Raw genomic sequence first — 25,115 nt, 5'->3', positions numbered from 1 at the left:
GGCATAGTTACAAGTTAGACAATACATGCAGTCGAAAAGGCCGCAGAACAACAATGCATTGCCAGTAAAGATGATTATACTTTGTACCCCAATTAGATTCTACTTATTCATAAATATGTATTATAATGAAATATTGATTTTAACACAGGTATCTGTACTACTATTATACAATGCCAACTGTACTACTTCAGATTTTAGTACAAACACTACTGCTACTATGTTTTTTTTTTTTTACAGCAGTATGTATTCGATTACTGTAGGGGCGTAGTACGTTGACAAAGCTGTATTGGTTCAAGAGAGTACCACAGACACAATCAAAACGAAAAAAAACTAAACCAAAATGAACTACACCTACATATAATTTGTCAAATATACTAAAACAATATGCGTGAAGCAGAGTTCCACGTAGAGTATATTTTGTATCCGTAATGTGAAGACACGGGGAATAATTGAATTTCAAGTCAAGTAAATGTTGCCTTTACGTGTTACAAAACAAAAGAGCGTGAGGGATTTTTCTCTTGGATCGTGTGTGTCATCTTTGTAACAACAACCGGAAAAACAGTCATCTCGCCGTGTTGCTGCTAGCTCATCTTCGACTCATTTTAGGTGTAATTTAGTGACATTCGAATATTTTTTTTCTAGTGCTAAATACGTCCTTTTATCGCGGCATTTGTAGACCCCAACAAACATCTTATTTTCTTCGTTAGTTTTGTAAAGGCCTTATTTTTGTTCATCGCCGACCTCCGCCTTTAGCATCACGTCTATCGTCTTACATAATGTGGCGATAAGCTGACTATGGAGCTGGTTTAGTGGTTTTTAAATATAAACACTGAATTATCTCTCAGCCCACGAGGTGATCGATTGACGATGGCGTTTCGGCGGATCTATGTCAACATAGGATATGCTTGTTTTGGTGCTATGGCTGGGCTTTCGGCTTTTTTGGTGTGGAATATTGTTTATCATCAGCCATGGACGGCAGCGATGGGAGGCCTCTCGGGTAAGTGAACGCCAAATGAAGTGACATATTTCATCATTTTTTATTTTTAATACGAGATCAAGAGTGCAGTGTTTCCGCTTTACAAAGTGAAGAAAAACAACGATGACAGAGCATAAAATCAACACTGGAATAATAGCATTTCTGGCAGTATACAGCATCCATTCCACGGAAACAAACACTTTATCCCGTGATACAGTAGGGGTGTTTGGCTCAAAGCAAATGGGAGGAGTTAGAAAAAAACTTCAAAACAAGCAGCCTGACGACATACTTCGTGGGTAATACAGATAAACATGGTCCATTGATATCCCCAGAACAGAGATGAGAATCTAATTCTAAAAAAAATGATTTTGATGATGGTGATGGTGATGGTGGTATGCACCATATTCGACGCCATATGGATGAAAGTGCTATTTATAGATTAAAAATATTTTCCAAAGTTTGACCTCTACTATACAATTTATTGTCCACTCAATCATGCTTCATCAGCTGCTTGAGTGTGTGATTATATTTTTAATGACTTTGAGGCCTTTGCAAGAACAATCGCTAACAATCTATAAATCTCATTCTTTTGCCAAAGATGCACCATCCCAGGAAGTTTGACGTCAAATAAAGACAGTCAGCATCCTTATTTATTTACTGCTATTATTTCTTTTATCACTTTTATCTGTTTTTAATTGTTAATTGAAACAATCTGCAAATCAAATATTTTTTGAAGGTGATTTTTGAACGACAACGCACTCGTAACCGAACAAACAAATTTAAATTAACTTGGATTAATATATACAGACACACTCAAACATACGTTTAATGTAACTTTACACAAAACTGAATTCTATTTTTTTTTTTTTACCTTCATTCTGGCCGGGTTAGCTGTTTGCCACGCCTCCACCCTCACGTTCGCTATTGATGGGCTGTTTGCTGTTGTATTTCCTTCAAAATATTCCGAAAATGATGCACACAAATGTCCTCACAATATGATAACGCACGACCACTTGCCAGCGAGAAGTAGTCTTAAATGAGCGATCGCGGGAGCTAACGGGCTAAGGAAGAAAAAAAACAGGCAATGCAACAGCTCAGCCTACCGATGTATTGATTGTGGGTAATGAAGTTTTATTCTGAGAAAGGGTGCCATTGGCTATCGGTGTTGTGTGCACAAGTATACTTCATTACCAAGAAAGCCGTCTTTTTGCCTGCGCATGCTCGTTGTGCGTTTTCTGGTCCACGTGTAGGAGAAACTCGTGTGAAGAAACCGGCCAGTGCTCGTAGATATCTGTTATACACGAAAGAGATTCGGCAAAAAAGACAGTGCGCTACAATGATAAACAGCCTCTCATGTCATGGCCACCTGGCTTTCTCGCATCTCGAAATGTTCTCGTATCTAGAGCTAATTATTTGCTCGAAATTTTCCTCGTATCTCGAGCATCTCGTAGGTAGAGCTGCTCGTATGTAGAGATACCACTGTACTATGAAAGAATGCAGTTTTTAAATATGACGTGTGGCAAGCTGTTTTCCAACATATAGTCATTCAATGTGGTTTGTTGTGTTACGGCAGGTGTGTTGGCACTCTGGGCTTTGGTCACACACATCATGTACCTTCAAGACTACTGGCGCACATGGCTTAAAGGCCTAAAGCTCTTCATCGGTGTCGGCACACTCTTCTGCATCGTGGCTGTGACCACATTCGTCACCTTCCTGACACTGGCCATCACACAGAAGCAATGTAAGCGCCTTCCACGCCACTGCTCTTGTGTTCAAGTCCAACAATAATATTTTCTTTGTGTATGTTGCAGCATTGACGGATCCGAGGAGTCTTTACCTGTCGTGCGTGTGGAGCATCATGACCCTCAAGTGGTCCTCCATCTTGGTCTTTTACTCGTACCGATATCGGCAGGAGTTTGCAGACATCAGCATCCTCAGTGATTTTTAGAAGGACGGACTTTAAGGGTTCTACGGCTCCTAGAAGATGTTTTTGGGTCCAAAGAAGGCTTTTAGGTGGATTAGTCATCTTGACTTTGTCCACCAGGACGTGCGCTCATGTCATTTTATTTATATTTTTGGCTGTTAACTCTTTTATTCTCTTTAAAACTACCACTTTTATTAAATCATCACCTTAGCTGGCTTCAATCAGTTAAATAGACATTATGTGTCAGAAAATAATGTATGTTTTATTGTGGCAGCAAACTGTTCAAACAGAGACGTATTAGAGACCCGACTATTTGGATATAAGCATTTGAAAAGTAAACTTCATAATAATGATGTCACCTTTGATTATTCATTGTACACATGTGACATAAAACTACATCAAACCCATCAAATGAGCTATCATGAATTCATCTTTGCTGTGTGGCGCCTTTATATTTGTTTGTTCTTTAAGAAAATGTGTCTATTTTTAGCCTGTTTAGCTTTCACGGGGCATTAGCGTTCTAAAATACAACACAACCACTGCATTTTTTTAATACTATTTCCATACATACTACAAATGTGTCCAAATTGACTCATGTGACTTGGGTTGGATTTGTATTGCAAGGCTCAAGAGACACAAATTTCAATAAACCACTTTTTTAATTGTTTTAATACACGGCCAGTGTGCAATACACAAAAATGGAGATTGAAACAAACCCACCTCCTTCCTCCAGTTTTAAGACTATCATTATATTATGGAATAGCTCACCTTGAAATAAAAAATTATCACCTCTGCATTCAGGGACCCACATTATATTTTGTGGCCTCATTAGCAGTCATTACTTTTAACTTTTGACATGACTAAGTTATGAGTTTGATCAGCATTTTCACACTACAAGGCAGTGTGAACTAAAATCAGGTGTGTAATACAATTTCCTTGTAAGAAGCTTTTTGTTTATTGCATATGAATAGAATAATATTGAAACATGCATTTTAATGTCATCAAAACCAGAGGCCAATGATATTTTTTTTAATATTCATGTGACCTTGATTGTATTTCATATATTTACATGTATTATGTTTATTTTAAGATTGGCTTCATCTTTTTTTCTGCCCCTTTTTTTGTTCCTTGAGACAAGACCAGTACTGTGCTGGTTCATGTTGGGGAAGACCCAACATCACAAGACTTGGTTGATTGCACTTTAAACTTGACGCCATTGTTAGCAAACCCAACTTGAAATATATTTGTTGTTTGTCTTCTTTAAATATGCATCACTCTATAGTGAAGATAAAGAGTTTTAAAATAGCAGTGTTTTTGTGACTAAATATAAGGAACCCTCAGTGCCCCCCCCCCCACACAAACACAAAATCAAGGTGCATTCATTTGTGTATGTCGTCTTATACCAATAAAGTAATTTAACACCTAAAAAGTGATGACTTTTTTTTTTACACATCTCCAACTTTTGCACAAAGGTTTTCACTCCATTTGGGGTAATGCTTAGTATGTTTCGTATTGTTATGGAAATATTTTTCTTAAAAGTGATATAGTGCTAGTTGGGTCTAATTGGCTAAAAATTGGCCAAATACTAAATTTAGCCAATCGCAGGGCAGTGGGTCCTGGTCTTTGTTCCAACCGATCCAGTGCCAACATTTTAACCAATCAGGTGTCTTCTAAAATAAGTAGCACCTGACTTTAATTAACTGATTACACTTGCAAAAGGTATCCTCTTGCTGAGTTGGAATGAAAACCTGCACCCAATGCAGCCCTTGGAGGACCAGTTTGACACCCCTGCTTAGCGTGACCGGACGTTTGGTCGCCGGACTTTTGGTCGCCGGACCCAAACAACTGGTGACCAAACGTCCGGCGACCAAAAGTCCGGTGACAAAACAAGGTAAAACAACACGGTCTACGCATCAATCAAAGCCAACAATGGACCCGAGCAGTTTCACTGAGAGGACGTGTGAGTGTATGTACATGCGTTGTCCCTTTAAGGAGCTACGTCCGTCAGGATCTTAACAAGTTCTCCAACAAAAAACAATAAAAGTCCGGGAAATTTGGAGCTTTTCTTTAGCCTAATAATTACTAGGGCATTAAGTATGACTAAATAGTAATTCGCAGTTTGTATTTAGGGAATTTGAGCAACAATTTTAAATGGTAATTATCAATAACCTTCCGGGCGACCACACATCCGGCGACCAAACGTCCGCCGACCAAAAGTCTGGCGACCAAACATCCGAGTACCCCTGCTCAGAGTGTCCAATCAGCCTACCATGCATTTTTTTGGAATGTGGTAGGAAACTGGAGTACCTGGAGGAAACCCACGCAGGCCCAGATAGAAAATGCAAACTCCACCGAGGTGGACCGACTTTGGCTTTGAACCCAGGACCCCGGAACTGTGAGGCTGACGCGCTAACCACTCGCTCCAGCGAGCCACCGGTTGCTTGTTATACACATTTTTTTCTTTTTGCATGTTGAAGTAACATTTCAGGTAGGGAGAATTTATGGTGTGAAATTGCTTTAGAAATGGCAGAAAGAAAGAAAAAAACATTCCGAATTCCAGCAACTGGAAATAGATTAGCTGGTTGGAAAAGCAAGTAACACAGCACCTAGTAAGTTGATAAAATAATTATCACTGTTTAAATCCAAAGAGAAAAAAATATTTACAATTCTGAATCTTTATATAATGTTCAGTGAAGTCAAAACGTTTTGCAAGAATGATAATGATAAAAAATCAAAAAGCAAATCTGTAACTCAAGGTCAAGATTTTATAAAAAACATGTATATATTTATTTTTTCTTTTTGTCTGTCTCAATATGAAGAATGATTATGTCATATTATAAATAATGTTCTTATTTATGTTATGTAAACTGGTTGATGTGTAATTTTTGTATTTTGAATTGTTAAAACAAAAACTATATACTACTAGTACTATATGTATTTCTTTTCTGTAGTGACCAAAGAAAACCACAGGATGACACTGTGGTTTAATTGTCAAATTTAAGTGGAGAGTGGAAAGAAAGAAAAAAAATCCTGGTTTCTCTTCAAGGAAATCATGAAAGACAAAAATGAAAGCAGCAGCTGAGGCTATTTGAAAGGAAAATGACTTCTAAAAGTTTGATGTTCCATATATCTTGAGCAAAGGAAGAGTGATTGCTGATCAGGGACTGTTGCGCCTCAGTGGCCCTGCAGATGAAGATGCAAATGGAAGGGGAGTGTGAAATTAAAGCCTTCGGTGCCACTAAACGTCTCTCGGGGCTCTGCTGCAGAGCCCTTAACCACACATACTGCACTTGAGCCTATCTATATACGTATACTCTTTTTAAAAATCAAGATACCTGATTCCTTGGGTGACAAGGGACAGATGTGGCCTCCACAGTGTGCACAATGCTAACTTGTTAAATAACCAAAAGGGAGAAAACCCATCCAAAAAAAAGGCTTTACATGGATAGATGGGGGCTGAAATCCGTGCGTGGCGTCTGCTAGTGTAAATGTCAATTTAGTGTCAGCATGCTCTCTCTCTCAGATCATGCATGACATCGGCAAATGCTCCATTTTTGCATGACAATTGTTCTGCCTCTCGTGGCGCTCGGCTTCCTTAATGAGGCATCTGAAAGGACGCCTTGGTAGCCACTTGTGTGTGAAAATGCTCACTGTTCTGTATTTCCTAAGTCAGATATTTTCATTATCATCCTTGAGCAGCTTCCCACTAGGGCCCCCGAGTAAGACAGAAGAACAAAAGCATGATCCGGGTCTAGCATTCCACCTGCAAGAGCACATTATTCTCCATCGGTGAACTCACAACAGGTATTGACATCAAGGGACCACTAAAAATACAACTCACTATTACTGCCTGTTCCCCTCCAACGAGCCGGCCCCGTCTTGCGGTAAGGGGAGACAATGACACTTATCTAAGGTCTACGGTGTAATTTTGTTTGAGTGTGCGATTTGGATGGTGCAAATTTGCTTCACAATGTCAAAAATGGAAGCAGGTACCTCTGAACTTGTTCCCTTTCACTGGTAATTTTTGGATTAATTTTTATTCCAGAACACAATGCCATGTGCTTCGAAGGAATTTGTCAGATTTTGCCACAAGCGAGTATTATGCAAAGTGGGCTAGTTACATGAGACACAGATCTACAACTGTCATCGCATACACTAAGAATAGTGTATTGTTTCCAAAATGAGGTTTTTCCTGGTAGTTGATGGCTGTTCCGTCTCATTATTCAGTATTTCCATTTAATGAAGTGTGACGAGGACGTAAACATGACATATTAGCAATGTTCCCTCTAAGCTGCGCGAGTGCGCAATTGCGCACTACTCTTGTCTTCTCTGCGCACAGCAAATCATATGGAGCGCACAAAATAAAATCCCAATTTTTTTTTTTTTTTTTTTAGCTGTGAGGCCGACGCGCGAACCACTCATCCGTCGGGCCGCCCATTCATAGATATTAATCATTACATTTTATTATTACTAAATCATTTGTGTAGTAGACATACACCTGCTTATGGCAGGTGGGATACTGGTGTGTGCCCATAGCGAGCAATGATGATGTTGCTCACACCGGTACTCAGTGTGCTCAGGGAGGTTGTCTTTCTGCCCAGACAAAGAAAAAATAGAGGGAACATTGCATATTAGACCTTCATATGAATAAATGTGCTGCTGATTACATCCATGGTGCCATTGGTAGATGTGGTGTACTTCAGGAAAACCTTCACAGTACAATTTAAAAGTGCTCATTTGTGGACAATGTTTATGTATAATATGATATAATAATAATAATATAATATAATTTCTATAGCTTGTGTAGTTTTTTTCCATTTTTACTAACCATTCAATGGACTGTGAAGCTATTCGTACGATTGGTGGAGAGCAGGCGCCACAGCTGCATAATTGGGGGTTATTCCATGCCAGACAGGCACTAAGTCAGCATCACTATCAAAGTAACACCGGAACAACCTCTGTTGCCAGGGCCTGGTTCCAGTCCATCTGTTAGCCCCAAGTCACCAACCACAAGTGAGCCAAAAGTCTTGCAGAATACAAAAAAACAAAAAACAAAAAAAACCCCAACAACAACAAAACATACCTTGCTGATGATTTATTAGGTTAGGTTAGGTTAGAACTTTATTTCATCCCGTATTCGGGAAATTTCTTGGTTGCAGACAAAAGCAGCAAAAACACAAAACGAGATGGAGATACTTCATTTGCTGCTGTAGTTTTGTTTGACATTTTTGTCTTTTTGTTAAGGCTGAAGAATAGCAAAAAATATTGATCACAATTGAGGAAGGATGTAAGCAACCTTTGATTGACGTCTCTGTTTGTTGTGACATGTGATATGCAAGATAGTGTAGAGCATAAAGATGGCAATAAGTAAGGTTCCCCCGAATCCCAGAAGAAGCCCATACAGGGTTGGGAGGGCCACGTCCAAAGGGGTCTTGGAGTGTGCTGGGACTGGGGGCCGCTCCACAATCAGATCGAGGTCATGCCACGTCAGATCGGCTGCTAAAACACACCCATGCATATGTTCATAATAAATGGAAAAGTACCAAAGTCTGAGATTCTTAGAGTAGCATTTTTTGACAAATACATTCAAATTGCTTCCTGTAGGAAGTGCAGAAATAGGGCATATAGTTGCATTATCTAAACCACATGTGTCAAAGTGGCGGCCCGGGGGCCAAATTTGGCCCGCCGCATCATTTTGTGTGGCCCGGGAAAGTAAATCATGAGTGCCGACTTTCTGTTTTAGGATCAAATTAAAATGAAGAGTATAGATGTATATTACATTTCCTGATTTTCCTCCTTTTAAATCAATAATTGTAATTTTTTAATCCATTTTTCCTGTACTGTAATAATTTTGTAAAATCTAAAAATATATATAAAAAAGCTAAAATAAACATTGTTTATAATCTATAAAAAAACGGAATATTCAGGCCTTAATCCAGTTCTTTTAATCCATTTATAAAAAAAATCTAAATATTATATCTAAAAATGGTCCGGCCCACGTGAAATCAAGTTGACGTTAAAGCGGCCCGCAAACCAACCCGAGTCTGACACCCTTGATCTAAACCCTGAGAAACAGTAAAGTAACGAGTTTTAACTGTCCACAGGAATCAAATCTAATCCATCATTTTACTGAACAGGTGTAAAAACAGTGAAGCATGTTGCCTATTTCGAATGGTTTTCACTCCTGTCCTTGTTGGAATATGACTGAAAACGTTGAACATGGACAGTAAATAAAGACTTTTGTATTTCTATTGCCTGTATCTACTACGGCTCAATTCGAACAAAGCCAGGGTCAACAACCATCCAAAAATGGATTGTACTCAACCATTATATTTATGCAGATTAGTAGCAGAAAACAGTGTCATCTGAACTTTGTGCAAAATTTCTCACCTCTTTTCTGTCTTTTCGGCTCATCTGTTTCCGGTTCTTCTTCTTCTTCTTTGGTGTTCTGAGCCATGATAAACTCATGATAGCCTTCGACGTATCGTTTCAAGTTCAAAATTTTATCCTGGTTAATGTTCTTTCCAAGCTCTGTGGAAACAAGCAAAACATTTGTATCATAGCCAAAATGTTACACTCCTTTAGCTATTTTTTTGTGTAGCAATACACCCAACATCTCTATAGAACAGAAATCAATGATTTTTCCTAATGGCTACGTCGAACAGCCACACTCCTTTTCGTCAGAGATGCCACCATCTCCCCCGTGTCTCGCCTTGTCATCGCCTTCCCTTTCACTGATGAAACGAGCAGATGGTTTCGGTTTCCTCGGTGGCTCGTGTCAGCTCCACTGAGTGTGCCGTCAGATCATTTACACCTTCGTCTGGGCCGTGCCGGACGACAACACATGCCAGAAACTAGCAGCGTGCAAAAAAAAAAGGCACTTTTGAAGCGCCAATTAAAACCAATCACAGCTTAATGAAGCACTTACATGCTGCAGTGTCAAGTCTTCAATGAGGCTTTAAAAAAAAACTGAAATAAAGAAGCCCTTGTAAGAATACAAGCAAAAAGCAGTTAGATGAAGCGTTGTCCCAATTTGCTCTTGCTGTGATTTCCCCTCATGAGGTTTGTTATCAAAAGTAGATTGTACAAACAAAGTGAAGCCTTTTTATCTGAAGCTCATTACATAGAGTAAGCAGGCCCTTCTAAAAGCAATTCAAAACATGATTATAAAACACTGCAGAGCAAGGAAGCGCTTATACAGAATGAAACAGGGAATGCCTAAAGGCAACAATTTCAGGACTGTTAAATTGCGCCTATCCTTGAACAGCCAATAACCCGTTTAACTGTGGACTGTTTTTTTTGGGATCATTTTTGTTTAGCTAGCGAGCAATAATTTGCTTGAAAAAACAACATTTTTAAACCTGATGCATTAGAGCAGTATCAAACTCAGGTTGGTTCGCGAGCTGCATTAACGTCAACTCGATTTCATGTGGGCCGAACCATTATAGATAGAATATTCAGATATATTTTTTTAAAAATCGGATTAAAAGAACTGGATCAAAAGCCCTAAATAATCAATTTTCATAGATCTAAAACAATGTTTTTTTTTAGCTTTTGGTTTTTTGGAAGGGAAAACATCTATTAGTCATGTTTTTCATTTTAAAAGGAAATACAAATATTTTTAATAATGTTGAATAATAAAGTGCAAAACAGAATATTTTTTATATATTTATTTTTAGATGTAAAAAAATCCCTTTTGAACTATAAATAACACAAAAAGAAAAAATGGATTAAAAAAAATGCAATTGCTCATTTAAAAAGGGGAAAATCATGAAATATAATATACAATTATAATCTTCATCTGAATTTGATCCTAAAACAGAAAGTCGGTATTCATGATTTACAAAATGATGCGGCATGTCAGATTTGGCCCCCAGGCCGTCACTTTAACACCTGTGCATTCGAGGCTTTTAAAAAAATCCACATAGCAACAGGTTTTAACGGGGACAAATAGTGGTTTATAATTGTTTAATTTCAGTAATTTGATTACATTTTCATGATAACTTGAACCTATTGTAATTATGACAATGAATTCTAACCCCTGCATGTGTTGTAAAGCCTCGTCCAGACTATCAAACGTAGCTCAACTTTTGTAGAGTCAGTAGGAGTTTATTTCTATGATAATCTGTTGATTAGTTTGGACGCATCTTGGTCAAAATAGTGTAGACAAGGCGTAACTTTTGCCACCTTAAAACTAATCCAGAAAGCTAAACATAACCTGAACCCTGGAAACCATACCTCACCACACAACCTTAATTGAGTTAATGCATGTAATAACCGTATGCCATGGAAGGAAAATGTCACAAAAAGTACAGAATCGTAGCGTTCTGAAAATACACCTGTACAAAATTTGGCAATTTTAATTGAACGAAAAGTTGATCAACATGATTTAGTGCTTACTATGTTGTTTAAATGTACTACGACCATGTAGAAGTTGAGTGTATGAGATTACTGTCATAGAGCAAAAAAAATAAGATTTTTTATTCATTACTGAATGATGATAATTTCCTGACCAATTTATTGAAATTGGATAATTTCCCCAGAGTTTTAGCAAATGCTTACCAGAGGCAATATCAGCTCTATCGATGTGATACAGTGCCTGAGTTAATCGATCGTAGTGGATGTCTGGACTTTCTCGCTGAAACCAGGTGTTCAGTTCCTTGCGGCACTTTGCCTCACTTTCTGGTGGAACACAAAATTTTAGGGTTTATATACAATATTCACTGGTTGACCTTCACTAGAAAAACAGAAAAAAACTATATTGAAATGTCCTTGAAATTGCAGAATTGATGATTTGAACAGAGATTTTCCACAGTTGATATCAAGAAGAAAGTTGCGTATTTCTTTTAAAGTACTTTTAAGGAGATAGAAATGTAGGTTAAAGTATTTTCATTCAACGCTATTTTTTCCCTACAATGAACAATTGATAATTTTACTTACATTATTTTCTTTGAGATCTGATTGACGTTTTATAATCGCTTTACTTTTACCAAGGTTTAGATTATTCCTTTATTTGATATATTCTTTCACCCTTTTTTGTTGGGGACTTAAACTATAACATGTCCTGTACATACTATATAAATAACACATTCCAAAAAAAAATACTATATATTATTTAATCGAACATGCAATTCTCTTGCGGCATTCGAAGACGTCGCAACACAAAAATCCTACACAACCGTGGGTAGAATACCCAAACTCGACCCTACAAAGACCCCGTGTGCCTTCATACAGTATTTTTCCCCCAAATCAAGCAGATTGAAGATCTTCCAACGATTAAGTGTTTTCTGCATTAGTCCACTGTAATCATGGCTGGAGATGGAGGCACGTGACAGATGAATGCTGACCTTCAAGAGAAGCCGTGTCTTTCTTGATAACGCTCTGCGAGCTGGTTTGATCCGGTTGAGAGAGGGCGACTAGGAGGTCATTGCACTCAAAAGGTGTCAGTAGCTCCACCAGGCGCTCCAGCTGATGGACACCGATGTACTCAGTCTCTAAAAAGGCACATTGTGCATTTATTAGGTGCTCACTGATCCAGTTCACCATTTCAAAAAAGGTGCTCATTGGATTCCTGTTTTAGATCCGTTCTTGTGAGCGCAGGCAGTCATTTTGCATGTAGCGCATTTTTTTCTCACATCTTAAATCCTGACTGTATAAGCATGAGAGCGGCTCATAATGCTCACCTGTGTCACGGTCATCTTCCTCTACCTCATCCGCAACTGTCAAATTTGTGGCATAAAGGACCAAGAGGAAACCAAATATCAGGAGTTGCATGGCAGCTGAAGAAACAATAAGGGATATGTGTCAAAGTGGCGGCCCGGGGGCCAAATCTGGCCCGCCGCATCATTTTGTGTGGCTCGGGAAAGTAAATCATGAGTGCTGACTTTCTGTTTTAGGATCAAATTAAAATGAAGAGTATAGATGTATATCAAATTTCCTGATTTTCCCCGTTTTAAATCAATAATTGTAAATTTTTAATCATTTTTTTCTGTTTTTAGTTCAAAAATCATTTTGTAAAATCTAAAAATATATCAAAAAAAGCTAAAATAAACATTGTTTTAGCTCTACAAAAAACTGAATATTCAGGGCTTTTAATCCAGTTTTTTTAATCCATTTATATATATTTTTAAATATTATATCTAAAATGGTCCGGCCCACGTGAAATCAAGTTGACGTTAAAGCGGCCCGCGAACCAACCCGAGTCTGACACCCTTGCTATAAGGGAAGAAGATTAGTCTCAATGATTGACCTTCAATCCAACATCTCCAACAAAGCAACATTCCTAATGTGGATGTAACCTTTAAATTTGGGCATTTTGCCCCTAAAATTTGATTTGACACAGCGTTTTCCAGTGCAATAAGTAAATGATCTGACTGCAGTTGTTGGTTGTCTTCAATTGCAGTATTTTGTTGCTGGCAAACGTGTGCTGTGCACGTCAACCCATTTTTTTCAACAACACTGAAAGTAGTTGGTGAAATATTAATCAATATAATGAAAATATGAGTTTAAATTGTTACAGTCGAGTGGGTAGCGCGTCAGCTAGGTTGGTGGTGTTTGCATGTTCTCCCTGGGCTTGTGTGGGTATTTTCAAGGTACTCCCACATCCCCAAAAATTGCCGAGTAGGCTGGTTTAACACTATATTGCCCATAGGTATGAGTGTGAGCATAAATAGCTGTCCTTCCTCTAGTGCTCTGCGATTGGCTGGTCACTGATTAAGGGTGTACCATAGTTGGCCGGGATAGGCTCCAGCACCCCCCACCTCCACCACCCGTGTTTTAAATTGCAAGTCAACTTCAGGCTCAGGGCCGCTTTGCTATGAGTAAAAAAAGTAGTTTGAAGCCCTGTGATAATTGCAAAATCTGTTGTTGAATTTCAATAATTTCATTGCATTTTCAGTTTCACTTATGAACCATTTTGTCTATTTAAAAAAAAATGTGGATTGTAAACGATCATGTTTCAAGGTCTGCAGCCTAGGAATAAGAATGTGGAATAAAAAAAAAAAGAAAATATATATATTAATCAATGACGTTGCTTTCACCTGTCATTCAACCCCCATCCATGAGCTCGTAGATGAACTCGTGTGGCCTAGTTTCTTCTTTTCAGTTCAGGTTCTATTTAACATAGACATCATTTTATATCGAATTCATAATTTCCTGAAATTTAGAATACAGACCAGATGCGATGTTTCGCAAAATCTTTCCGATTTCCCAATGTTGAAAATCTGAAGTGAACGTGACGTTTAACGCCGTTTGATCGTCAATCGGTAAGTTTTGCCTTTACATTGAATAGCGAGCGACTCGTTGTGACGCGTCATTTAAGTTGATAAAAACAAAGGATGATCTAGTTTTGCCCGATGCGTCGTTGCTTTTTGTTTCAAGATTTGATTGGAGGAGTACGTTTGTATTGACGTGAGCATTAACTTCGCTGTGTAATAGTGGCTTTAAGGAAATGTAACCAATTCCGCTTCATAATTCATTCATTCATTTTCTGAACAGCTTTATCTTCATTAGGGTCGCAGGGGGTGCTGGAGCCTATCCCAGCTGGCGGGGGAGACCCTGAATCGGTGACCAGCCGATCGCAGGTCACAAGGACACAAACAACCATTCATGCTCACACTCATCTAAGGGCAATTTAGTGTCCAATCAGCCTACCATGCATGTTTTTGGAATGTGGGAGGAAACCGGAGTACCCGGAGGAAACCCACGCAGGCTTGGGGAGAACATGTAATTTCCACACAGGTGGACCGGCCTGGATTCGAACCCAGGACCCCAGAGCTGTGAGCCCAACGCGCTAACCGCTCAATCACTGGCCCACATTGATTTATTCCATTGCTGGTATTTCAAATTGAGATTGTGACATGTTTTTTGTAATACAAAAATATTTTTCCTCCACACAAAGTGATAATGCCAAAAAAATGCTATTGTATTTGAATTTTGTTATCAATACTCTGTATTCAAGTGAATATTGTCAACAGGTCCTCAACAATATATTCCGTATATTGCCATCAATGGTGTTAAAATGATTTAAAAAATAATTATTTTCATTGCCAGTCTTCCCACTTAAGATGTATTTTATGTTAATTGCCATCAAAGGCAGTGAATTACTAAAATTAAATAGCCATAAGTCAAGAGTTGGGAGAGACATATTATAAAAATGGAGTTTGGATTTGAATCAAAACCAGACAGCATTAAAAAAATACATAATACACAGTTTTACTGGTTGAAGTTTGGATTGAATTTATTAGTGCTTGTTTACAGATGCATTCAAAAATTCAGTCTCTGTAAGGATTTACATGAATATGAATTTCTCGTGTTTCTGTCTGTTCATAGCAACAACAATTCATATATTCAGTTTGCAGTTGAGCAATTGTGATAAATACAATTTGTTAGGAGCCTCTTCCATGAGAGCAGGCCAGAGTTACACTGTTGCGGAATTAATTCAATCAATTATCCCCTTCTTCACCCCATACAGAGACACAAGTAAATCACATTGCGTAATTCAAATCCAAAACTACAAATATGCTGTTTTAGCACACAGCATGCGTACCGTAAAGCAGATTGTTGCAGTACTATGGCAGGATTGTGTAAGAGTACACTAATATGTGCACATGATGCATCATTGATGTACAAAATTTAATGACATGACATGTGTAGGCCTGCTTAAAGGGTCTATGTCAAATTGTTGTTAAGCTCAGTTTGCCCAAGTTAAACAAAATGTGTTCTGCATGTCAAGCTTTAAAATCAAGTTTTGAGGACTGCAGGGAACAGGCAAAGTGTGGATTGTGTAGGTCAGGGGTGTCAGACTTGGGTTGGTTCGCGGGCCGCGTTAACGTCAACTCGATTTCATGTGGGCCGGACCATTTTAGATATAATATTTAGATTTTTTAAAAATAAATTGATTAAAAGAACTGAATTAAAAGCCCCGAATATTCAGTTTTTTATAGATCTAAAATAATATTTATTTTAGCCTGTTTTATATAAAAGATTTTACAAAATTATTTTTGAACTAAAAACACAGAAAAAATGGATTAAAAAATTACAATTATTGTTTTAAAAGGGGGAAAATCAGGAAATTCAATATACATCTATACTCTTCATTTTAATTTGATCCTAAAACAGAAAGTCGGCACTCATGATTTACTTTCCCGGGCCACACAAAATGATGCGGTGGGCCAGATTTGGCCCCTGGGCCGCCACTTTGACACCTGTGGTGTAGATAGTTTTTTTGTTTTTTTTGTTTTAAAACGAACCCTATTCGTAAATGTAAACATGAGCCAAACCACATGCAAGGGAGTGTATTCAAAGTAATTAAACAAGTAAATGTCACATTAGAACTGTGAGATATTGTATTGTTTTTACTATATATATATAGTACAGTATTTATGTGAAAATGAGTTGTTAAAGAAATAAAACATGACAAAAATGTTACAAAAAACACAACTGACATTGGCCATGAGCTCTAATATTCCAAGTGACACAATGACATTAAACCAAAATATACAGCGCACCAACAAACCTGAAACAAATTGAGAAAAGCACCTTTTTCAACTGACAATATGGTCTGCAGTCTCCATGTCTTCTCACACTTCACGCCACTGAAATCTGGTTATGAAGAGATACAGACTCCGGTGGAATGAAGGATAGAACACATGGAATATTCCAGTCAAAGAGGATGCCAGCATGAATTGATTTGTTATCTCATTTCAAATATCTTCTTCCAAAAGGGCGGAAGTCAAGGCGTGGTGATTGCAGGGTGGCAATGGTTCACGTTGGCCATGCAATGGTTCACGTTGGGCGCTGGTTGTGAGTGGAACAAAAGTTTGGACGTTTGCCTCCTCTTCCCGACAAGACATGGCCTGCGTTTTGCTGTGAATCCAGGTTTGCTGTCTCCTTTAAGGTTTGTAACCGGACACCAGTCCCAGACCCTTACAAGAAGTCTACTTTAGCATTAAAATGTGACTATGAAGCCAGTATCTGCAGGATTCCTAAGCTCAGCACCAATGTTAAATGTTTGTCTTAAATTCCTGGAGAGATATAAAAAATGAAAAACCTCTTTACTCATTAAAGCTTTTTGCTAGTTCTTAGTTTCAAAAATAGAACTCACCTTTTCTACTCTCCCATGATTCAAAATGAATCAAACCTTCAAATCTGTCATCCTTACTGACTGCAGGTACAAAAAAAAGAACAATCAGTCTTTTTGCTACCTGACTCAGGCATATAGTGCTCTATAGGGATTGGCCAACCAATGGGATGTGAGCACACCCAGGGGCTGTCCACATGTTTTCTATCTATTTAAAAAAACAACAACACACACACACAGTCTGACATGGCTGTGTGGATTTGGTGACATATATCAACAATGAAATTAATCAGTGTCAATGTAACTAGCACATATTATCGTTCTCCCACTAATAGCCCACTAATATAGGGGTTCATTTAAAATTAACTTCCTACCAAAAATCCTGTTCTCATTATAAATCATTATTTTAAATTATGTCCTGCAATTAACCGCAATATAAACATTTTAAATGCCATTGAAAAACATTGAAAAGTCAGATTTGGTGAGACGAGAGTAACCTGAATTTGAAAGAATAAACAAAAAACTTTCTGAGAACCCTCATCATATATTAATTTACCCTTATTTATTGTTTGTAACAATGACTCGATCTTGATTTTTATGGATTTTTTTAAGCACCACTTCATCAAATTAATTTTAAACCTAACACAATTTGATTTGTTGTGCTTTAGGTTAATTGGAACTGATTCGGATAACTCTATACGCAAAACATTGTATCAAAACAATCTAAAGTCATAGAATTACATTTTGGCAGATCTTGAAATATAGCTGAACATTGATTGCTCCACCCCAAAAATCATGTTACTTAACTTTAGGTCAAATTATATGATGACAATCTTATTCTTGGATATAGAAGTAGTGCAAAGTACAGCTTTGCATCTCACTGGACTATTCAGTACAGTACATTTACAGTAAATGCTCACAAACTGAAAGTTACAGCATTTATTTCAGTCATCAATTCTATTCAACATCCGACCACTTATTTCAATTGCATTCTAGGAAGTATATCACAGTGCCAGAGAAAGTAATTACTAAGTCCACTATGTAGAGGTTAAAAATGCGACACAAACTCACATTGCAAAGAAAATGGTCTCCTAATAACTCCACCCCCCCTAACTTACCCACCCCGCCCTCCACAAAAACTCTTTATCCCAATGTGAAAAATGGGACCACACCCGACATCCCTCACTCTGAAAGGAAAAACTTTTTGAAAAGCATTCTTTCTTTCCACAATAGCTGGATTTTGGAGGGATAGTGAGACAAGGGGGGATGGGAAAAAAGTGTGGATGCATTCCTGAAGAGAGCCTCACCTGGGATCAGATTATTTCTTTAGAAAGTGCTTCCATTCCAAGACTTGTCTTCATGTGTTTTTTTTTATTGGGAAAGAAGCTATACTCTTTAGCATTAGATGACAGTAGATAGACATTTACATATATAGAATTAATAGCGATGCGAGTGGTACAAACGTGATTTTGCATTCAAACATATGAGGAAACTGTTCAGCTAACCAGCTACAACTAGCATTACAAATGTCAAATGCTCTAAATTGCCATGCGGTTGATTTTGTGCATTGTTGGAGGATGCTATGCAAATGGATCAATTTAGCATGCGCGCCGTGAATGATTTTGCATCCTAAAATGGTGCTTCTGAAAGGCAGGTGCAAAACTGGCACAAATTGCAGAGCCAGCTGTGGACTAAATGGAAGGGAGCAGGGATCACCTTTCTGCTTTAAATATTTTTCAAAAGGCCAATAAAAAAAAGGATTGCTCGATATGATGGCATCTTTTCAGCAATGGACCTTTAAGAGTTGAGAAGGAGTCACACATTATCAAACTATTTTAAATGCAATCTTTACAACATTAATATTCACTGACTGGTTCTGTTCACACACACACAAAATAACTCTCTTCTTAGTTGGTGGTTATTTTCAAAACAAAGTGTCCCATCTATAATGGACATATTTTTCTAGGGACACTTCTGACTATAAATGTGCATAAGATGATTATACGCATTTAAAGTCAGTGCATTTTATGGGACAACAACAAAAAAATCATAGTTAGCCATTCACTGGCAATGCTTTGCTTTTTTTCCCCTGCCATCATACAAAAAAAGAGAAATATAATGCAGAATTATAAATGAGCCCTTTTTCCTCTTCCTTGCTTCAAATAAAAAATGAATCCTTGATAACACTCCCTCTGGATAACATGAAAAAGAAGCTTTTAATTTCTAATTTTACTATTTGCTTCAGACAGTTACAGGATTTTCAATTTATTTGTGTGAGCTTCCTGTTATGGTTTTGCAGCCTCAGGCTGCCTTTAGGTTTTAGTCTCTACCTTGATACTCCTCTCCTCATGAGCTCAGTGGTGGCTGATGTTTCGACTTGCTACCAAAGGAATGCACCGAGTTAATAAGGCACTTTTATGGCCAAATACATTTAACAATAAGCAATGTTGTCATTTTGAGGCATAAATATTTCAGTCTTATTTCAAAGTAGATCTGAAGCAACACACTCAGAAAACAAATTGGTTGTATTTCATTTGAAAAATACCCAAGCCGTGCGACAATTTGACAAAGACGATAGTTTGTGATTTAATCAGAGCAAAAGACACATGGAAGAAAAACAAATTACAGTATTTTTAGCCTAAAAAACAACATAAGAGGCTGTTGGTGGTAAGAGAATCATAAACCCTTGAATATTAGTTGCAGGCCCAGCCAAACTATGAAAAAAGTGTGACTTATAGTCTGGAAAATGCAGTATTTGTTCTGCTTTCTTTCAAGTGCCTAATATGAAGTGATGAGCCACAAATACAGAAAAACGGCACTCGGAGGTTTCGTTGAAAGACGTTTGGTCACCGGACGTTTGGCGACCGAACGTCCGGTCGACCAGCTCTCAAAATTATTGGATTGGATTGTATAAGTTTATTCATCCCGTATTCGGGAAATTTCATTGTGACAGTAGCAAGAAACGGCTTAGTTATAAGTTAGACAGTACAGTCGCAAAGGCCGCAGAACAACAAAGCAAAAGCAAAAACCACAAAGCAAATCAAAAGACGTGAAGTTGGACAAAAAAATTATAATCATGAGAGAGAGTGAGTTTAATATCTACATATCTAATATCAAAATATCAACAGTAAATTCTCTGTCATAATTTGACAGCGAGCGAACCCGGCGACCAAACGTCCGTTCTACCAAACGTCTGTTCTACCAAACGTCTGTTCTACCAAATGTCCGGTCGACCAAACGTCCGGGGACCAAACGTCTTTCGACAAAACGTCCGATCACGCAGAAAAACAAATTAGAGGGAGATCAGGAAAGGTTAGGGAATGGCGGGAGAGTGAGTGACCAAAAAAATCCTAACAGCCCCGATAGAGGAAAACAGTTTTTCTGTAATTCACAGATTCAGCACTCAAGTTTTTCTTAGCCTGTGCACATATTTTCAGCATTTATCTAGAAACATTTTCCATTTATTTAGAAACAAATGATCAGAATGACTACAGTTTCCCTTTAAAACTGTGTTTAAACATTGGATTGTGAATGTATCTTCAACACAATAACAGTATTGCACGACACAACATACCAACGATTTGGAACAGTTTGAATTTGCTTTCCAAAAGACGAGGCAATCTTCTAATACCTCGCCTTTATTTTGTAAAAGTGAACCTCATTTAACAAGCCCGGACTTGTGTGCTCCTCAAAACCTGCCACTAAGCCTCTGCCTTTATAGAAACTGGCCCCATTCCAGTTTTCTGGAGGTGCTGATTACCACTGAAGTTTTTAAATCACAGTTTACAGGCATTATTGTCCTTGAAAGAAAGAAGTGAAGTTAAAAGTTGGCTCATCTATCAACAAGGGCAAGCGGAAAATAACCGCAAACATCATGAAATGTTTTCACAAGAGAATGCTACATTATTATACATTTACATGTTTAGGAACAGTTTGGAGACAATAGAATCTAATTTTCTTGATTTCAAAATAATAATAACCCTATACTATATATTATTTATATACACATTTTTTGGCCATTAATGTGACTATGAAGATGCTAACAGGTTTGTGATGAGATCAAAATGTTGCCATTTCAGATGCAAAGTCAGGTTTTTTTTATATGACCATGAGCATGGTCATGCAAGTTTCATATTCCCTGGTTTAGCCTTCAGTCAAATATTTATTTTACACTCATTTGGTTCATCAATACCCTGGTCCTGTGAGTATCGAACAGGAATTTTCCAGATCTATTTCTGTGAGTTTGGGGAATTTCGACAAGATGGAGCATGTCTCAGGTTGTCTCGCAATATCTCTACTAACTTCCATAAAGACAATTTAGACGTGATGACTTGCGTCATTAGAATTGATTAAATCACCACTGTACTGCCTTTATTGAAGCACATCATATTAACAAAGACCTTGATTTATTGGTCTCCTACATGGATTCTTCCCCCAATCTTGTCTCAACTCGAACTGTGGGTGCATTTCACAGCTGCTTTCGCATTCAATACTTAATTAGAAGAAAGACTTAAAGCTCAAACAAAGAAACTTTATTCTGTATTTTAATATGCCTCGCAGCCTCCAAAATTTAAGCCTGCAGCCTTCTTTGGTTCATACTGGCTGACGGTCGATTAAATTACCTTCGGCAAAAACGAACATTGGGCATTCACCGTCATTACAACATGCCAGTACCGAGGAGTGTGTCAGTTTGTCTGTCTAAACATTTTCCTTGTCCTCATAGTTCTAAGAAATTAGTAATTTGCAGATTTAGTTTCTTTTTATGTCAAATGGTCATTTACACCTAAAACTTTACCACCATATTTTTTGGGGGGACTTCCCACTTGAATATAATTTGCACCAGCCAAACAATGCACAATGATGAGGAAAAAAAAGTGGAACTGGAGTATGTTTCATTTTTTTAATGCAATTTTTTTTTCATTGGGTCAGAAACCAAGAACAAACATACCCCAATTTACAAAAGTAAAATACAGAAAAATAGGCTATATATATATATATATATATATATATATATATATATATATATATATATATATATATATATATATATATATATGTATGTATGTATGTATGTATGTATGTATGTATGTATGTATGTTAACATAGGATTTTCAGATAACTATAGCCCAAAAAATAGGAAAAATAAAGTCACAGGCCCATACAAAGTATGACAAAAAAGTGCACATCATAGTCCGGATAATACGGTGCTAGTACTTTAAGTGACGGAGCCATTATAGGCTTTATAGAACTGAACGAAATCTGGCATCACAGGGCCCATCATTTGAGATGGACTGGGCCATGATGAGAGGTTTGTGTTCAATTCAGGTATTTTTCCGCGTTCAGGTTGCTATTTTACTTGCGCTGATGCACCTGAGGCATTTCGGATGGCTTTATGTGAGAACTATGCAAAGTAACATGAGCTCCTTTTCCTTCTCCTCTGGGATCAGTGTTGGTTAAAGATCACTCGACCTAACTGCATGTGTGTGAAACTTGAAGCACTCGTCGCACTGTCTTGTGAAATGGAATGGAAATGCAATGCCGTGTTTGGGCCAGTGCTTGACTCTTTATTATGTTGTGCATTACTGCAACGCTCCATCCAAATTAAGTTGCTAGGATTGTTGTTTCAAAGTTACAGAATACAGAACGTTTTATGGATTTGGCAAGAACTACAGTTTGAACATTGATGATGTTAAAAATCGACACAAGCCGCATTGATTTATTCCATTGCTGGTATTGCAAATGGAAATTGTGACATTTTTTTGTAAAACTTTGCTGACAAAATTGATCAGCAGGTTAACCGCTACAGAATGTATCCTTTTGCACCATCTGGTGAGGAAGGTAATGAAGCACACATACAAGTGGAAAAACATGTTTTTCCCCAATAAGGAGAGAGTGAGACTTAAATTTTGGAAATTAAGACCAAAATCTTCCCTCTTTTCTCTTATTTCTTCTTTATATTTATCTCTTCATTAATCAGGTTCCCCAGCAACCACATATGCACACGTTTTATATCATATTTTTACTGCAGTCGGCCTTACTGTTTTATATTGGGGGTTCCTTAAATCTTTTGACTCATTTCATGGTTTTATCCTCTTTTATTACATGTTAAAGGAAGAGACCCCCACCCCTCTCGAAGGTTTGTAAACCGAGCAGGCCCTCTACTGCAAACAACATGCAGATTACCTGCCTGTCGACATTTTCCTAATTATTATTCATGTTTACAAACTTGCGTCCCACGGGACCGGCTCCTCGACCAGCTGCATATGAGATGAGCAAACAGAGACAGTGCGGGTGCACAAGAGTGGACATGAATTTATTCATGGCAAAAAGCGTCTCCACTCTTCCTCCCCCGAGAGGAGACATTTATGAAGACATTCCATCAAAATCATTAGGATTGCATTAGCATTCTGAGCAGACGCTACCTGCGTCATAATTTTGCTCGTCCAAGCTTCCACCCACGACCACCGTTTCTATCCTCAAAACAAGGGATGGAAATGAGCGAGGTGAGGGAGGGTGCATCTGCCTTTCCTTTGGGAATTGCTGAGAGGTACTTTTCTACCGCCGCTGGGAAAATTGCTTTAAAATTGCTAAGAAGTAAAAACACATACTGATATGACTTTTGACTCCTACTCGTTGATGCAGCTGGGACTGAAAATGAGAAAAAATCAGCAGTGAGCTTGCTTTAATGTCGAGAGAGCATCTGTGAAAGTTTGAGTGAGATCTGCAAATCGTTGACACCGTTGTGACTGATGCCGACATTTTAACTCATAGGAGCAGATTTATTTCATCATTCAAAAATGTTTCCAAATAAAACCACTCTTGGGTTGACCAATCTTCCACTTTAGATTTACACTTTTAGATATTTTAACTGCTCTCCCTACAAGTATGGCAAATACTACTAGAGTAATGTCATGTATGGCAATAGGATGTGTGCGGATTTGACATTAAACTATCTTGACCGTCATGTCACCGTCAGTTGCCATCTAAAATCAGTCTGTGCTAACAAGTGCAGTCTCAAAAAACCTCATGGATCACATAAACCGGTACTCGGACGTTTCGTCGAAAGACGTTTGGTCCCTGGTCGTTTGGTCCCTGGTCGTTTGGTCCCTGGTCGTTTGGTCCCTGGTCGTTTGGTCCCCGGACGTTTGGTCCCCGGACGTTTGGTCCCCAGACGTTTGGTCCCCGGACGTTTGGTCCCCGGACGTTTGGTCCCCGGACGTTTGGTCCCCGGACGTTTGGTCCCTGGACGTTTGGTCGACCGGACGTTTCGTAGAACGGACGGGCCGTCGACCGGACGTTTGGTCGCCGGGTTCGTTCCCTCTTATGAGAGGGAGAGAGACAGAGTTTACTGTTGAAAGCGAGCAACAAGGTAATCTCTCGTTCTCAAAATTATAATCATGATAGAGAGAGTGAGTTTGTAATTGCATTGACGATGTAAGAGCATTAATATCTAAATATTGCTCGCTCCCTGCTGAATAGCATGTACACACACGCCAATAGATCTGCCGGGAAAAAATAATGCTCTTACATTTTCAATGCAATTACAAACTCACTCTGTCTCTCATGATTATAATTTTGAGAGCGAGAAATTACCTGATTGCTCGCTTTCAACAGTAAACTCTCTGTCTCTCTCCCTCATAAGAGGGAGGGAACCCGGCGACCAAACGTCCGGTCTACGAAACGTCCGGTCTACGAAACGTCCGGTCGACCAGACGTCTTTCAACGAAACGTCCGGTCGACCAGACGTCTTTCGACGAAACGTCCGGTCACGACATAAACCATGGTCAGCGTGATCTCATTTCTTTGAATGGACAGTATCAAAGTTGGCTTCCCAAAAGTTTCAAATGGACATCAAATTGTATGAAGGCAAACCACCGACGTTAAAACATATGCTGGCATACTTCAGTGTCTGTGGGCTAAGGCTTCTTCAAAACATCTCAAGTGATTTATAGTTAGACATCTTTCTTTGTGTGTATTTTGTACGCTCCGCCTCAGGTGTCTTTGAGTGTGTTCAGCCCAATAAACGTAGACAATGTCGGTGGCTTCATAACTGACGGCAGCCACACGCGCTGTCAGAATTGTCAGCGGCATCAAAACACAAAGCGCGGCCTGCAATTACGGCTCCCTGTCACCAC

The 25,115-nt window shown here is 38.4% G+C and overlaps 3 protein-coding genes across 8 annotated transcripts in view; 2 read left to right on the top strand and 1 right to left on the bottom strand.

Annotated features, from left to right (window-relative positions):
• The first annotated feature begins 518 nt into the window (after positions 1 to 518).
• Positions 519 to 3,571, top strand: slc48a1a (solute carrier family 48 member 1a). The gene is made up of 3 exons (XM_077613756.1): positions 519 to 997; positions 2,550 to 2,717; positions 2,788 to 3,571. The coding sequence occupies exons 1-3, from the start codon at positions 868 to 870 to the stop codon at positions 2,922 to 2,924; spliced, it is 435 nt and encodes a 144-aa protein (XP_077469882.1). The 5' UTR covers positions 519 to 867; the 3' UTR covers positions 2,925 to 3,571.
• A 4,409-nt stretch (positions 3,572 to 7,980) lies between these two features.
• On the bottom strand, positions 7,981 to 14,138 carry tmdd1 (transmembrane and death domain 1). Of its 6 annotated transcripts, none has more exons than XM_077610589.1 (7): positions 14,075 to 14,138; positions 13,940 to 14,012; positions 12,584 to 12,679; positions 12,248 to 12,394; positions 11,463 to 11,582; positions 9,291 to 9,431; positions 7,981 to 8,399 (listed from the first exon to the last, which is right to left on the bottom strand). In XM_077610589.1, the coding sequence occupies exons 2-7, from the start codon at positions 13,944 to 13,946 to the stop codon at positions 8,170 to 8,172; spliced, it is 741 nt and encodes a 246-aa protein (XP_077466715.1). In that variant the 5' UTR covers positions 13,947 to 14,012; positions 14,075 to 14,138; the 3' UTR covers positions 7,981 to 8,169. The 6 variants fall into 6 exon arrangements, with proteins under 6 accessions (XP_077466715.1, XP_077466744.1, XP_077466725.1 ...); XM_077610618.1 differs by having other exon boundaries at positions 12,584 to 12,619; positions 14,075 to 14,130; XM_077610599.1 differs by having other exon boundaries at positions 7,981 to 8,396; positions 13,940 to 14,127.
• plxna2 (plexin A2) overlaps positions 13,958 to 25,115 on the top strand; it is a 250,079-nt gene continuing 238,921 nt past the window's right edge. The window contains exons 1-2 of the mRNA XM_077610560.1: positions 13,958 to 14,164; positions 16,625 to 16,797. The gene's annotated coding sequence lies outside the window, so the exon portion shown is untranslated. The remainder of the gene's footprint in view (positions 14,165 to 16,624; positions 16,798 to 25,115) is intronic.

This window comes from Stigmatopora argus, chromosome 1 (genome assembly GCF_051989625.1).
Source record: "Stigmatopora argus isolate UIUO_Sarg chromosome 1, RoL_Sarg_1.0, whole genome shotgun sequence".
Lineage (NCBI taxonomy): Eukaryota > Metazoa > Chordata > Actinopteri > Syngnathiformes > Syngnathidae > Stigmatopora > Stigmatopora argus.
This window is presented reverse-complemented; position numbering and strand designations above follow the sequence as displayed.